The sequence below is a fragment of the Phycodurus eques genome, chromosome 11 (assembly GCF_024500275.1).
Source record: "Phycodurus eques isolate BA_2022a chromosome 11, UOR_Pequ_1.1, whole genome shotgun sequence".
In the NCBI taxonomy this organism is placed as follows: Eukaryota; Metazoa; Chordata; class Actinopteri; order Syngnathiformes; family Syngnathidae; genus Phycodurus; species Phycodurus eques.
In genome coordinates this window covers 13,527,913-13,540,494 of record NC_084535.1, presented here as the reverse complement: position 1 = coordinate 13,540,494, position 12,582 = coordinate 13,527,913, and the positions used below count along the sequence as shown (strand labels likewise).

The 12,582-nt window shown below is 39.2% G+C and overlaps 1 protein-coding gene across 2 annotated transcripts in view; it reads right to left on the bottom strand.

Moving 5' to 3' along the window:
• Positions 1–11,682, bottom strand: part of mcph1 (microcephalin 1) — a 33,424-nt gene extending 21,742 nt beyond the window's left edge. Inside the window, exons 1-13 of one of the 2 annotated variants that reach the window (XM_061690907.1) lie at positions 11,603–11,682; positions 8,797–8,859; positions 8,611–8,702; positions 5,820–5,938; positions 5,608–5,692; positions 5,142–5,253; positions 4,918–5,049; positions 4,750–4,821; positions 3,456–4,478; positions 2,578–2,714; positions 1,781–1,818; positions 1,501–1,663; positions 1,326–1,403 (exon numbers count right to left, since the gene is read on the bottom strand). In XM_061690907.1, the coding sequence (XP_061546891.1) occupies positions 1,326–1,403; positions 1,501–1,663; positions 1,781–1,818; positions 2,578–2,714; positions 3,456–4,478; positions 4,750–4,821; positions 4,918–5,049; positions 5,142–5,253; positions 5,608–5,692; positions 5,820–5,938; positions 8,611–8,702; positions 8,797–8,839 (2,094 nt within the window). In that variant the 5' untranslated portion in view covers positions 8,840–8,859; positions 11,603–11,682. The remainder of the gene's footprint in view (positions 1–1,325; positions 1,404–1,500; positions 1,664–1,780; positions 1,819–2,577; positions 2,715–3,455; positions 4,479–4,749; positions 4,822–4,917; positions 5,050–5,141; positions 5,254–5,607; positions 5,693–5,819; positions 5,939–8,610; positions 8,703–8,796; positions 8,860–11,602) is intronic. The other variant, XM_061690908.1, reaches the window with a different exon arrangement.
• Between the last annotated feature and the right edge of the window lie 900 nt (positions 11,683–12,582).

The window sequence follows — 12,582 nt, the reverse complement described above, 5'->3', positions numbered from 1 at the left end:
CTGTCATCGGGCAGGAGGCGGGGTACACCCTGAAGTGGTTGCCAGCCAATCGCAGGGCACATAGAAACAAACAACCATTTGCACTCACAGTCACACCTACTGGCAATTTTAGAGTCTCCAATTAATGCATGTTTTTGGGATGTGGGAGGAAACCGGAGTGCCCGGAGAAAACCCACACAGGCACGGGAAGAACATGCAAACTCCACACAGGCGGGGCCGGGGATTGAACCCAGGTCCTCAGAACTGTGAGGCTGACGCTGTAACCAGTCGGCCACCGTGCCGCCTTTTGTGATACAATACAATAAATTTTTTTAAATTGGCTTGGACAAAATGAATCACACCATTTCTGTAACTATCAAATTGACTTGTGCCCCTGTTCAATCATCATGACCAAACTGCTCCAGGCCTCCAACTGCCTCAGGTTTGAAGGGCAACAATTCGCCTACATGTGCATGTATGTTACTACAGAGTATCGTAATTTCTCGTGTATAATGTGCACACATGTATAATACGCACCCCCAAAGTTGACCTCAAAATTCTGGAAAACCCTTCTACCTATGTATAATGCATTTTTACAATGCATGATTTTGCTTCTACCCACATGATCAAAACATGATTATCTGTATTTTCAAAGAATTATTCTGACGTTAAGCACTTTATTTGAACGTGCAATACTTTTTTTTATTTATTTGCTCTTTGAAATTCACAGCCCTACTTTTATTTAGTAAATGAGAAAACACACAGTGGTACTCATATGTTTGCTTACCCAGGCAGAATTTGTAAGATGGGTACAATTCTTTAAAGAAAACATGAAGGGACAGGGGACAGACATTTAATTTTATTTATTTTTATATCTTAATGGAATTCAAATAAAATTATCAAGCATTTCAGAAAAGCATTATCATTAAACAAAACATAACCATAAAGAATTAACGATCATTGTTGTTCAGTCATCAGTCGTATTTATAAAAAACAATATTTCACAAATTCTGCCATTCTGCTATGTAAACTTATGAGCACAACTGTACATATATGCAGTCATATGTACCTCTGTCATATTGGAATAAAAGTTTTTTTCATAACCTCTAGGTGGTGGTGGCTATATTAGAATGAAATTGTACACCTCTCATAACCTCTAGGTGGCGACATTTATAAAATGTGAAAGTTTTCTTCATTTTCCCCTATACCTATGTGTAATGCGTACTATTGACCTTTGACCATTTTTGGTGTAACAAAATGTGCATTATACACGAAAAATGACGGTAAATGTACTACTTGGAAGCCAGGACTAGAATGCTCAAACTAAACTAGTACCGGTAACGCACCTGTGCTGCCGGAAACTGCTCGTAAAGTTCATATGGTTCCTCTGGAATCCACTGCCTTTGCTCTAAACACCACAGAATCTATTCAGGAATATTGAGAATGCACTTTAAATCAATCATTCATGTCTGTGATCTGAATCTGATCATGTTGTGATTGGTGAATTGACAACAAATATACCCATTCAAACGAGAGGATCCAGCAGCCACGAGCAATGCCCAGCAAAATATTCAGAGTCCGCCGGCATTCCCCAGAAACCACGTGAGTTGTGTTCTCGCAAACTCGATTAGCGATAGAAAAGCCACCTAGTGCTTTCACCACCTGAACTACCGTGTTCTGTTTCCTAGAAGTGAACAACGGTAAGAGAGTAGGACAGATAAACTTATTATTACACCTTGCTTTAAATGGCTAATGACATTTGTCTTATGCGTATTTTAATACATTTTCAAGTGCTACTTACTCTGTAGGCATGCTCGTCATGACTAGCGTTCTCACTGACTGCAACAGATAAGAATAAACAATTAGTCATGTATCCATTTCCATGTGTGACTCTATGGCAGTATAAACCAGACAAAAGTGTTAATAACTCTGTTTGTTTGTTTGTCTGTCTCTCTGTGTGTGTGTGTGTGTGTGTGCATGCGCACACGCGGGCGTGGATGTGTATATATTTTAACACTTGACCTCTGAAGGACCCCTGTGTTACGTTACCTCGACATCTTTACAGGACAGAAAAGCTTCCTTGCTATGATCAGATTACATTTTAAACATTTAACATTTCTCCCCCAGGGGACAGGATGCAATATTTAACTTTATTCAGCTGTAGCATGTTGAGGTTTACAGCATAAAGAAAACAAAGGCCAGGTGCATTTCACAAATGAGGAAGTTATATTTTATCATCACAGAAGCAAACACAGGAAGACCCCAAACCAGGCAGACAGAAGCCCCTTGGCAAGATCCAGCCGTAACAAGGACATATTCAATCTGGCTGAACATGGCTAGTGTGCATCCTAAACTGCCTTTATCAAGGAATACAATGGATGACGTGATTACATCACTTTGGGACGGCAAGATGAATACATAACATTAAAAAAAATTACCCTAAAAATGCCTATGAAAATTGGCAATCACTCTTTTAACGTAATTTTTATGTGAATCAGGCTGAATGGGAGGTATTAAACTTAGCTTTGCTCTACTTACCAAGAAATTATAGAAATTGTGAATTACAGCTGATTTAAAAAGACATAAATTGGTTATTACCTTTGCTTTGCTGATTTTCTGAAAAATAGAGCAGAGGCGCTTATTGGGCTTCTCCTGGCATTCATCGGGTCTCTCTGTTGAAGGAGCTGCACCCATGCGTTCACTTCCTCTGCCTACATTGGTAACAAAGCAAAAACCTGAAAACATTCAAGGAGACTGTGCCCATTGTCTGACTTTAAATTGTATAGTACCACTGTATAAGAGACACCACATTTATATGTAGTGACATTCATATATTATGTTCAAAATTTCATTTTTCAAATGGTCAGACACAGTATCATGCAGTCCCAGCCACATTCAATAAATTACTGTGTCCCAAACTTAAGCAAGCAGTTGATCCAAAATGAAAAACCTTGACATAAATACTGTATTATGAAAGTTTATACACAGCTAAATCACTAACAACTTTAGGACATTATTTATTAAACATTACTCATGGGGTAACTGATTGTGGAAGATATTTAGTTTAGGATTAACAGTGAAAGTGGGTCATATTTTGACTATATATTAAAGTGAAGACTATTACATAAGATAACATGTTTGACAGTTCATCAACAAGCAACTTAAATGTGAGATTATGCTTATGAGAAGAGCACCCAAAACTTTAGGAAATAGCCACGGGGATATTTAAAGACATCTTTATTTTTAAAAAATTCCATAAAATCTCATTCTAACTGTATTGCTAAGAATGGACAATTAGTTGCCAACATTCACACATGTGATCCAGGGATTATAAAGCACCAACTTCCTCTAACATGTTTAATAAGAATATGTCGAAGATATTTGTTGATGTTATTCATGTACAGTATAATTGTTATTCAAGTACAATATAATTTATATCAATGCATAATCTTAGCTTTAGTGCCCTTTGTACTCACTTTGAAAAGTGTGAGATAACTGACAAACACCAGATTGTTTTTCCAGCTCCAAGGTGGTCATCTTCTCTGTTAGCGTTATTGGAGCCAGAGTTCGGGGATCATCTGGATGATCAAAAGCAGGCAGACTCTCTTTGACATCTTTTGCTGCACAGACATTTGCAACTGACTGTGGAGCACAACTGCGTTTACTATCCTCTTTTTTCCTCTTCTTGGAACCGTTAGCTTCTGTAGCAGCGACTTCAGATCTCGTTTGTTTTCTTTTCTTTGGGACATAGTCCAACTCAGAGGGTATGTTGAACTCTGTCAGGTCAGGCAGAATGGGCAAGAGAGGAATCTTGGGTTTCTTATAGTGATTGGCTGAGAAGTCATCAAACACATCATCAAAGGAACTCGAAGCAACATTGCGAGATTCGCTGGACAAACTAAAAGAAGGTGCAAGCGCAGAGAGCGAGAGTGCACCTCGTGTTCCCTTGTTCTGTGGTGATGACTGGTCATTATATAGTGTGTCTCCCAACATGCGACCAGAGTAGCTGACAGCTTCAGGAGAATTCGTGGTCTTTAGCTCTGTGAAGGCCCGTTGAATATTTGGCCTCCCCTTTACAAACTTGTCTATTGTCTGTTGCAGCATTTTATCAAGCGAGCTGCTGGATTGCATCTCTGACCTCAGCCTACTTTTGCTAGCGTCCTTGCCATCAGTGGATGTCACCTCCTCCACAAGACTTTGTATTACACCCACAGATTTAGGTTTCTCTATTAGCGATTTTGTTGCTGAAGCCATCCTTTCCTTTTTTGGCATCTTTCCTTCCTCCTCACTGATCGTAAAGTCAGGACATTTCAAAGGACTAGTGGACAGGTGTTTTGAAATGTCACCGCAGGGTGAGAGCCAAGGCTTTTCCAAGTCTTTGCTAAGGGGTTTATCAAGTTTGTCTTGCTCAGTGGTATCGCTCTCTTTACCAACTTTTTTCTTGTCAGATGAGTGACCAAGTTCAGCAGTTGCATTGGAATCCTCAGCGCAGTTTTTACCTATAGGAAGGGAAATGTTAGAGCTTTAATTTGTTGCAGGTTTAATTTTATGTGTATACAAGTGCAATATTGGCTGGAGACAGCTTTCAACACTTCCCACACTAGCAGATTGTTTGCCACCCACCCACTGTGACATTGTGAAAAGGCAAATTAAGACAACAGGATGATGAATTCAGCCACAATGAACTATTTCTTAGAAGCCATCAGAGAAAATTAGGCCACACAGAGCAGTATGAAGTCTGTAATAAATGAATGTTTTTGGTAGATTTACAAAAAAAACTGAAGACAGTCGGTGAGTTCCCCAGTGAGGGCTTCACTCCCGATGATGTAGACATTTGTGAGGCTGAAAAATAAAAGCAGATGATGGTGATTTTTTTTTTTTTTGCTGAACAGATTAAATGTTTTGAAATGATCAGTTCACAAATGTGACATGATTTACCTGTGGGTGAGATATTTTCATTTTTCTCTTTCATGTGTTTCAAGCGCTCTGCCATATAATCAGACCTTTTAAAAGTCGGGCTGTACACGATTCCATTGTCTTCATCAATAATGATAGGTGAATCATCTGTGACTAGAAAAGAAACATTTTGTAAAACAAACTACATTATTTAGTGTGCTTAAATGTAAAAACTTCAAAAAGTGTTTTTTTTTTTTTTTTTTTACATAATGTTTGTTTGGGAGCCATGTCTTTCATCAACTTGTCTAACTTCTTCTTCATGCGTCTGTCATTTTCTGGCGTTCTCACTGGACGGTCTTTGGGCAGCATGCAACGATGCTGCACCATTCAAACACAAACATGATATCAATAGAAATTCAAATCCTGGTCTACTTAAGTGTTGGTTTAACTAGTAGAGAAATATTATGGTTGACATGAAGTGTAATAATTAAAACCAGTTATTATGTATGTGAAGGGCAGGTCAGCAAATTAAGCTTTTGTATGGAAAACGAGTCAATTCGAAGTTAAAACAAAATAAAAACATCGAGAGAAAAGGAATTAAAAAACCTGATTTAGCTTTCACAGATGGATAGAAAATGACTCCTGCCAGCCATCAGCTGGCAATTGCACAAACTATATATAACATGAAATGACTTAATCACAGGGACAATCAATTACAGTTTGTTTACTTACTTTCCTGTTCTTTAACACTGGATTGCTGTCATCGTTAAAGGCAGGATAGAACTCTTCATCCGCCAGCACACCATCGTCATGGCATCTGGACATCATTTCAGCAACATTATGTGTCCAAACAATACAATTAATACATACACTAAAGAAATTATACTAGTTTAGTGTGCGAGTGAGAGTTTAATGATAGTCATTAATACACTCATAATACATACCTTTCTAGCCACAGAACAGAGACGAGCTTCACATCACTCTTTTTGGCTTTCCTCCATGTGGCAGGATGACCGTTGTTAAAAACCACATGGGTGACTTGTTTATTAAATGTTTTTGCTACCTGTAAAGAATAACATCTTGTCAATTTCTTGTGCGAAACTCACTGTGCGTGCATCTTACACCATAACTGTGTAAATGCTGAGAGACAAATTATTTACACTGGTTGAACACAGACGCTGGACCAATGCATTTGTTTGTATTTCAAAACAAATGTTCATATCTGAAATAGAAAAATTCTGTTCCATGGCTGTCACCACCATATAACCTTTGTGAACTGTACAGGCAATTTTAAGCAACATTTTAACACTATTATTTATACATACAAGTGTAAAAATAAATTTAACTACTGCTGCTGAGTTAGTCGTATTTCACTTCAAAACACTGTCCCTTAATTTTAATAACACGTGACAAAAAGTGGACCAATGAAGCAAAGATGGAACTTCAAAGCTGTTTAGACTGCACAGACTGTAGTGTCCTTGAAAATTCAGCTGGCAGCCTGGATGAATATACAGACACAGTCACATCCTGTACCAGTTTCTGTGAAGAGATTTGTGTACCAACAAAGTCATTTCGCACATTCAATAACAACAAGCCATGGTTCACTGCCAAACTTGAGCAACTTCGCGAAGCTAAGGAGGACACATCAAAGCGGGGACAGGGCCCTATATAATCGAGCTAGAAAACTGCTGACTAAAGAAATTAACGTTGCAAAGAGGAACTATGCAGCAAAGTTGGAAAAACAGTTTAGCGCTAACAACACTAAATCAGTCTGGCATGCATTTCAATCGCTGACCAATTACAAGCGACAATCCCCCCAAGCTGAGAACAATAGCACACTAACCAACAACTTGAATACCTTCTACTGCAGATTTGAAAAGGACAGTTTCACACAGATGACACCACTGTCATCGGCCTCATCAAGGACGGTGACGAGTCTGCATATCGACAGGAAGTGGAGCGGCTGGAGCTTTGGTGCGGCCGACACAACCTGGAGCTGAACACGCTCAAGACTGTAGAGATGATTGTGGACTTCAGGAGGCATCCTTCCCCACAGCTGCCCCTCACGTTGTCCAGCTGCCTTGTGTCAACCGTGAAGACCTTCAAGTTCCTGGGAATTACAGTCTCTCAGGACCTGAAGTGGGCGATCAACATCAACTCCATCCTCAAAAAGGCCCAGCAGAGGATGTACTTCCTGCGGCTTCTGAGAAAGCAGGGCCTGCCACGGTAGCTGCTGAGGCAGTTCTACACAGCGGTCATCGAATCAGTCCTGTGTTCTTCCATCACAGGCTGGTTTGGTGCTGCTACAAAAAAGGACAAACTCCGACTGCAACAGACAATCAAAACTGCTGAAAGGATTGTCAGTACCCCCATTACCCACCCTTGAGGACTTGCACACTGCCAGAACTAAGACAAGAGCGTTCAAAATCCTCTCAGACCCTCCACATCCCGGTTACCGGCTCTTCCGGCTCCTTCCCTCAGGTTGGCGCGACCGATCAATGCAAACTAGAACTAGCAGACATTCCAACAGCTCCTTCCCTCTTGCAATCAACTTCTTAAACAGCTAACCTACAATTCCATTGCAACATGCTGCCAATTTTCTTTTGTCCGAGTTTGTCGTCACATTTCTGTCGGGCCAATTATATACTACTCGTGTACTCACTGTAGTAGTCTCGCCACACTGCACTATTTGCATTTCTGTTCTTGACCAATACTGGCCACTCATGCCAGAGTCGCATCTGCCCCATTTGCACACTGACTGAGGAGTATCTGCAACATTTCCACAATCAACATTGTCCCAGATTATCGCACTACTGGCCACTTTAAACTGCATACACTCCTTGAAGTCTCGCCGCCCTTTGCACAATGGTCATTGCACCGGACTATTGCGAGATTAGTCATTCGAACTGCTCTAAGTGCTAGAGGACTCTGCATCTTTTTGCACAATTGTCAAAAAAAAATTATAATTATAACGGCATTACAAGATAACTAGCAACCCTTTATTGACTGTTTTTCTCAATGTCTTTATGTCTCAAAAGTGTTCTCTGTCAATTGAATGTCTGTTGTCGTACTACAGCGGTTCCAACTACCGGAGACAAATTCCTTGTGTTTTTTATGGACATACTTGGCAAATAAAGATGATTCTGATTCTGACAACACGAAGGGTTACTGAACAAAAATATTGGGACAAGTTAAATCTTTACTGCTATGATGACACACAAGGATAATCCTTTGATGTTGACTGAAATGAGGCCTTGGGAGGCGGTCTATCTTTTACATTGCATAAAAAAAAAAATGCCAAAGAAAAGCGCACAGACTTAATTATTTGATGCTTTCATGCATGACCATGATGATATGAAGGCTGACACTTTTAGAGGTATATTCTCCTGAGAAGTTTGGTTGAGTTCTGATTTGACCAATTTCAGGGGCATTTATTTGATTTTGATGGTTCTACTACAGTTCTTTTGAGCATTGAAAGAATTTACTTCTGCTTCTTCTGAATGCTATGACTTGTCAGTACAAACGGGATCTTGGAGGTTTTCTGCAAACCAAATCATGGAAAGAAAATCAATGACGGCCACTGATTGCATGACAAGATCTGTGAACTGATATGCAGTGATGTACAAACATTACAGATCAAAAATAAGTTAATATCTTTAACATTTTTGATTGTTTCAGCAACAGCATCTTTCAGCATTCACAGTGATTTTCTTCGGGAATTGAATCCGACATCACCTGAGCGCCCATTTGTAGTAGCTGCTGAATGAAAGTTTTTGAATAGTTGGCTCTCTTGTCAGAAGACCACACATCCACATAGGCAACAACATCTGGAAAATACATTTATTCAAGACACAAACATAAGCAATGAGCTGCTGCACTGTGCACCTTATTTAGGTCAATGTTGTACTGATGATGCATTACCTTGAAGAACTGTGCTGTTGTTGCTTGTGGCCATTAATGGCATTTTCAGCACCAAGATTCCCCCTGACAAAACAAATGACAAGCATGCTGACTTTGTTTTTTGTTATTTTAAGTGAAGTCCATATAGGAGTTTTCTTTTTCATTTGACAGAAGAAAACTGGGTTGTAAATACTCTATTGCAGCTGGTTGCTTGTACACAGATTGTTTTAGTACCATAAAATTTGGTCTCATGTCACAATTTGACACTCATTTACAGTGGGAAAGGGGCACTAGCGATATCCATATGCTGTCACACATTTCTGCCCCTTGCTACTAAGTCAGAAATACTGTACATGGAGCATTTTCTTCAAGGATCACCAACATGGTGCTCACGGCCCCCCCAAGAGTAGCCCACAGAGCTCTTCTAAAAATTGCTAATCGGTGATAGAATATTGAGGCTCTTCGCATTCTGGTTTTAGCTTTATGAGCAAGATGAGGCTTAGGAAAGATGCCTTTATGAGTGAGATGATGACTGGGAAAGATGCCTTGATGCAACCTTTAACATCGTTTACAAAAGGAAAGGAGATGTTACCCATAACAGTCAGTCTCAAAAGTGTTCTCTGTCAATTGACTGTCTGTTGTCGTACTAGAGCGGCTCCAATTACCGGAGACAAATTCCGTGTGTGTTTTTTGGACATACTTGGCAAATAAAGAGGATTCTGATTCTGATAATCCTTTACTGCCGCAATATACATTATAAAGCAATAGACCAGACGAAGTTTGTCGCAGTGTCACACTACAGACTTACATCAGCAATACTCGGTGTCGCAAGATTACATCAATTAGGCGAAGTGAAGTTGAATTCATTTTAAACAGTGCTGTCTTTTCCAATTCTCAAAAGTAACCACCTTTTCACCAAAACTTGACCTGATGGCATTTTCCACAAATGTTAAGTGAAAGTGGTATAAAGGTAAGGACATTTGAATTTCCGAAGAGGCCCACTGAGATTTGCTACAAATATTGTGCAAGGAATAATTTGAAAATGCAAAAGACGTTTATGAAAAATAGAATGCTGCATATTTATCTGTTTCCTACCTTGTTAAATCCTTGCATATTATCGTGAGAAATCATTAACATGAGCAGTGTCTTCACATATTATGAAGTATTAATAACAACAAATAACTAAAGAGCATGTAACATGCTGCCAATTTTGTCTTGAGATTGTGGTTGCATCTCTTTCAGGCCAATTGTGCATTGTTGATGCACTCACTGTAGTGGTCTCGCAACTTTGCACTACTTGCATATCTGTTGTTAACCAATACTGGCCACTCATGTGCCTGAGAAATATCTGCAGCATTTGCACAATTGGCATTGTTCCAGATTATCACACTACGAGTCAATTTTAACTGCATAAATTTTTTTAAGTTTCTAAGCCACTTGCACAATGGTCACTGCCCCAGACTATTGCTCTATTAGTCATTTCAAACTGCTCTAAATTGCTAGGACTCGGCATCATTTACACAATTGTTTAAAAAAATGAAAAATTTAAATTAAAATCTATCGGCAATACCACATTACTGGTAACCTTTTATTGCTCAGTGACTGTTTTTATGTTTGAAGTCTAACCCTTAACACACAACTAAACCCTAACCCCATAGTTTCTTTCTTTCACCATTAGTGTTATTTTATCTTTAGTTAGACCCCTTTGTGTGTTTCCCTCTAGAAACCTTGTAGATGTCATTAAATACTCTATAAAATTCCACTCTCTGTTGTGTTTTATGTGTGGTTTGAGTTTAAGTAAGCCTCTGTCATCTAGAACTCATATTTCATAAAATGTAGCAACCTTCAGATGACGAGACTGAAAAAAGATGTCGTCGTCGCTTTCGCCTAAATTTTTATACATATAAAAAGTGAGGTGGTTCCCCTTTACGAGACAAACTAGTTTGACTTTAAGGAGGAATCAAGTTATGGATATCTATGGCAAGCCTTCTTAGCATTTGCTAAGACTGCATGACTGAATTTGCATGTTGAAGATATCTGTAATTCAATTTTACCTAGTCAAAAAGAACATTAGTGATATCCGTAACTTTCGATCCCTGTAATGACGAACCCCACACGCAATGAATGGCAAAAGTGACATAATTTGTCCTAGGCGAAATGCCGTTGCAGATATCTGAAATTCAGTTTCATTCATTCATTCATCTTCCGTACCGCTTATCCTCACTAGGGTCGCGGGTGCAGGTGCCTAACCGAGCTGACTCTGGGCGAGAGGCGGGGTACACCCTGAACTGGTCGCCAGCCAATCGCAGGGCACCAACTGTATAAACAAACAACCATTCGCACTCACATCCACACCTAAGGGAAATTTAGAGTCTTCAATGAATTTACCATGAATGTTTTTAGAATGTGGGAGGAAACCGAAGTACCCGGAGAAAATCCACGCAGGCACGGCGAGAACATGGAAACGCCACACAAGCGAGTCCGGATTTGAACCTGGGTCCCCAGAACTGTGAGGCGGATATGCTAACCAGTCGTTCACCATGTGAACATGTCCACCATGTGAAGAAGGCTTGCCATAGATATCGGGCTTATGTTCTTTTTGACAAGGCGAATTTGGATTGCAGATATCTTCCAACACATATCCAGTCTAGCTATTAATTGTAAAGAAGGCTTGCCATATTTAGCTTGAGCGAAGTGTCACCAGAGTTAGCTCAGGCTATCTCTTTAGCTGACGGCTTCGGCACTATCCCGACTATGTTTAAAGTGATAACTATCAACAACACAACAGAAATGCTTATATCCACTTAAACGCGTGTCGTGTACTTACTTGTAGTGGCAATGAGCTTTCAGTGGCCCACTCTTAACAAAGTATGCGGTGTAATTCGCGCCCACAGTTTGAGGAGCAAAGCATTGTGGGATACGTATCGTTACGTCATTTCGAGGCGAGGAATGACATACGTACTGCGTTTAGGTTCATTTACATTTACGTCACCAACACAATTTTATACGAGCTAGTTCAAGACAAAAAAAAAAAGGTCTCTACGAATGTCATAATACTATGTTTTCACTCAGATGTATTCATTTTAAATCAGGGGTGGGCAAACTCTTGTGCTCTAGAGCCACCATTGATCTTTTTATTATTATTTTTTTTTAAACGGACACCTGGGCCAGGTATTGAAAAAAAGTTAAATATTATTATTTTTAATGAATAAAATCCCCCACTAATTTTTCAATTATTATATTAAAAATGCTAAATATATAGCATTGTTCATTTTATTAATAGTTTGGAGTTGTTATTTAAATTAAAACAATCAGATAAACACATTTCAAAAATATAAATACATTTATTACACCCCCTGGGACAGACTGGCGACCAGTCCACGGCGCAGTCCGCCTTTTGCCCGAAGTCAGCTGGGATAGGCTCAGGCACCCTGCGACCCTGAACAGGATAAGCAGTATTGCGAATGGATGGATTTATTATACAACGGCTGAATGAATGCAATAAGGAGTCCTGATAATCTATTAATTATTCATTCCATTTATTGTAAATTTTTATAACAACGTTCCACTGTGTATATAAGATACTTATTGGACACTTTGCAAACAATAGCATATTATTACATACTGTAAATACAATCCATGTTATCCATATTTTCATATGGATTAAACACCGTTATATACTATTATCCGTGTTAATATGTCTCAGTAGTTTAATATTTCATACATATTAGATGTATTATTATGTAATATATTACTGTCAACAATATTATACTTCAACACCTCACACTAATTTTACAGCTGTTACTG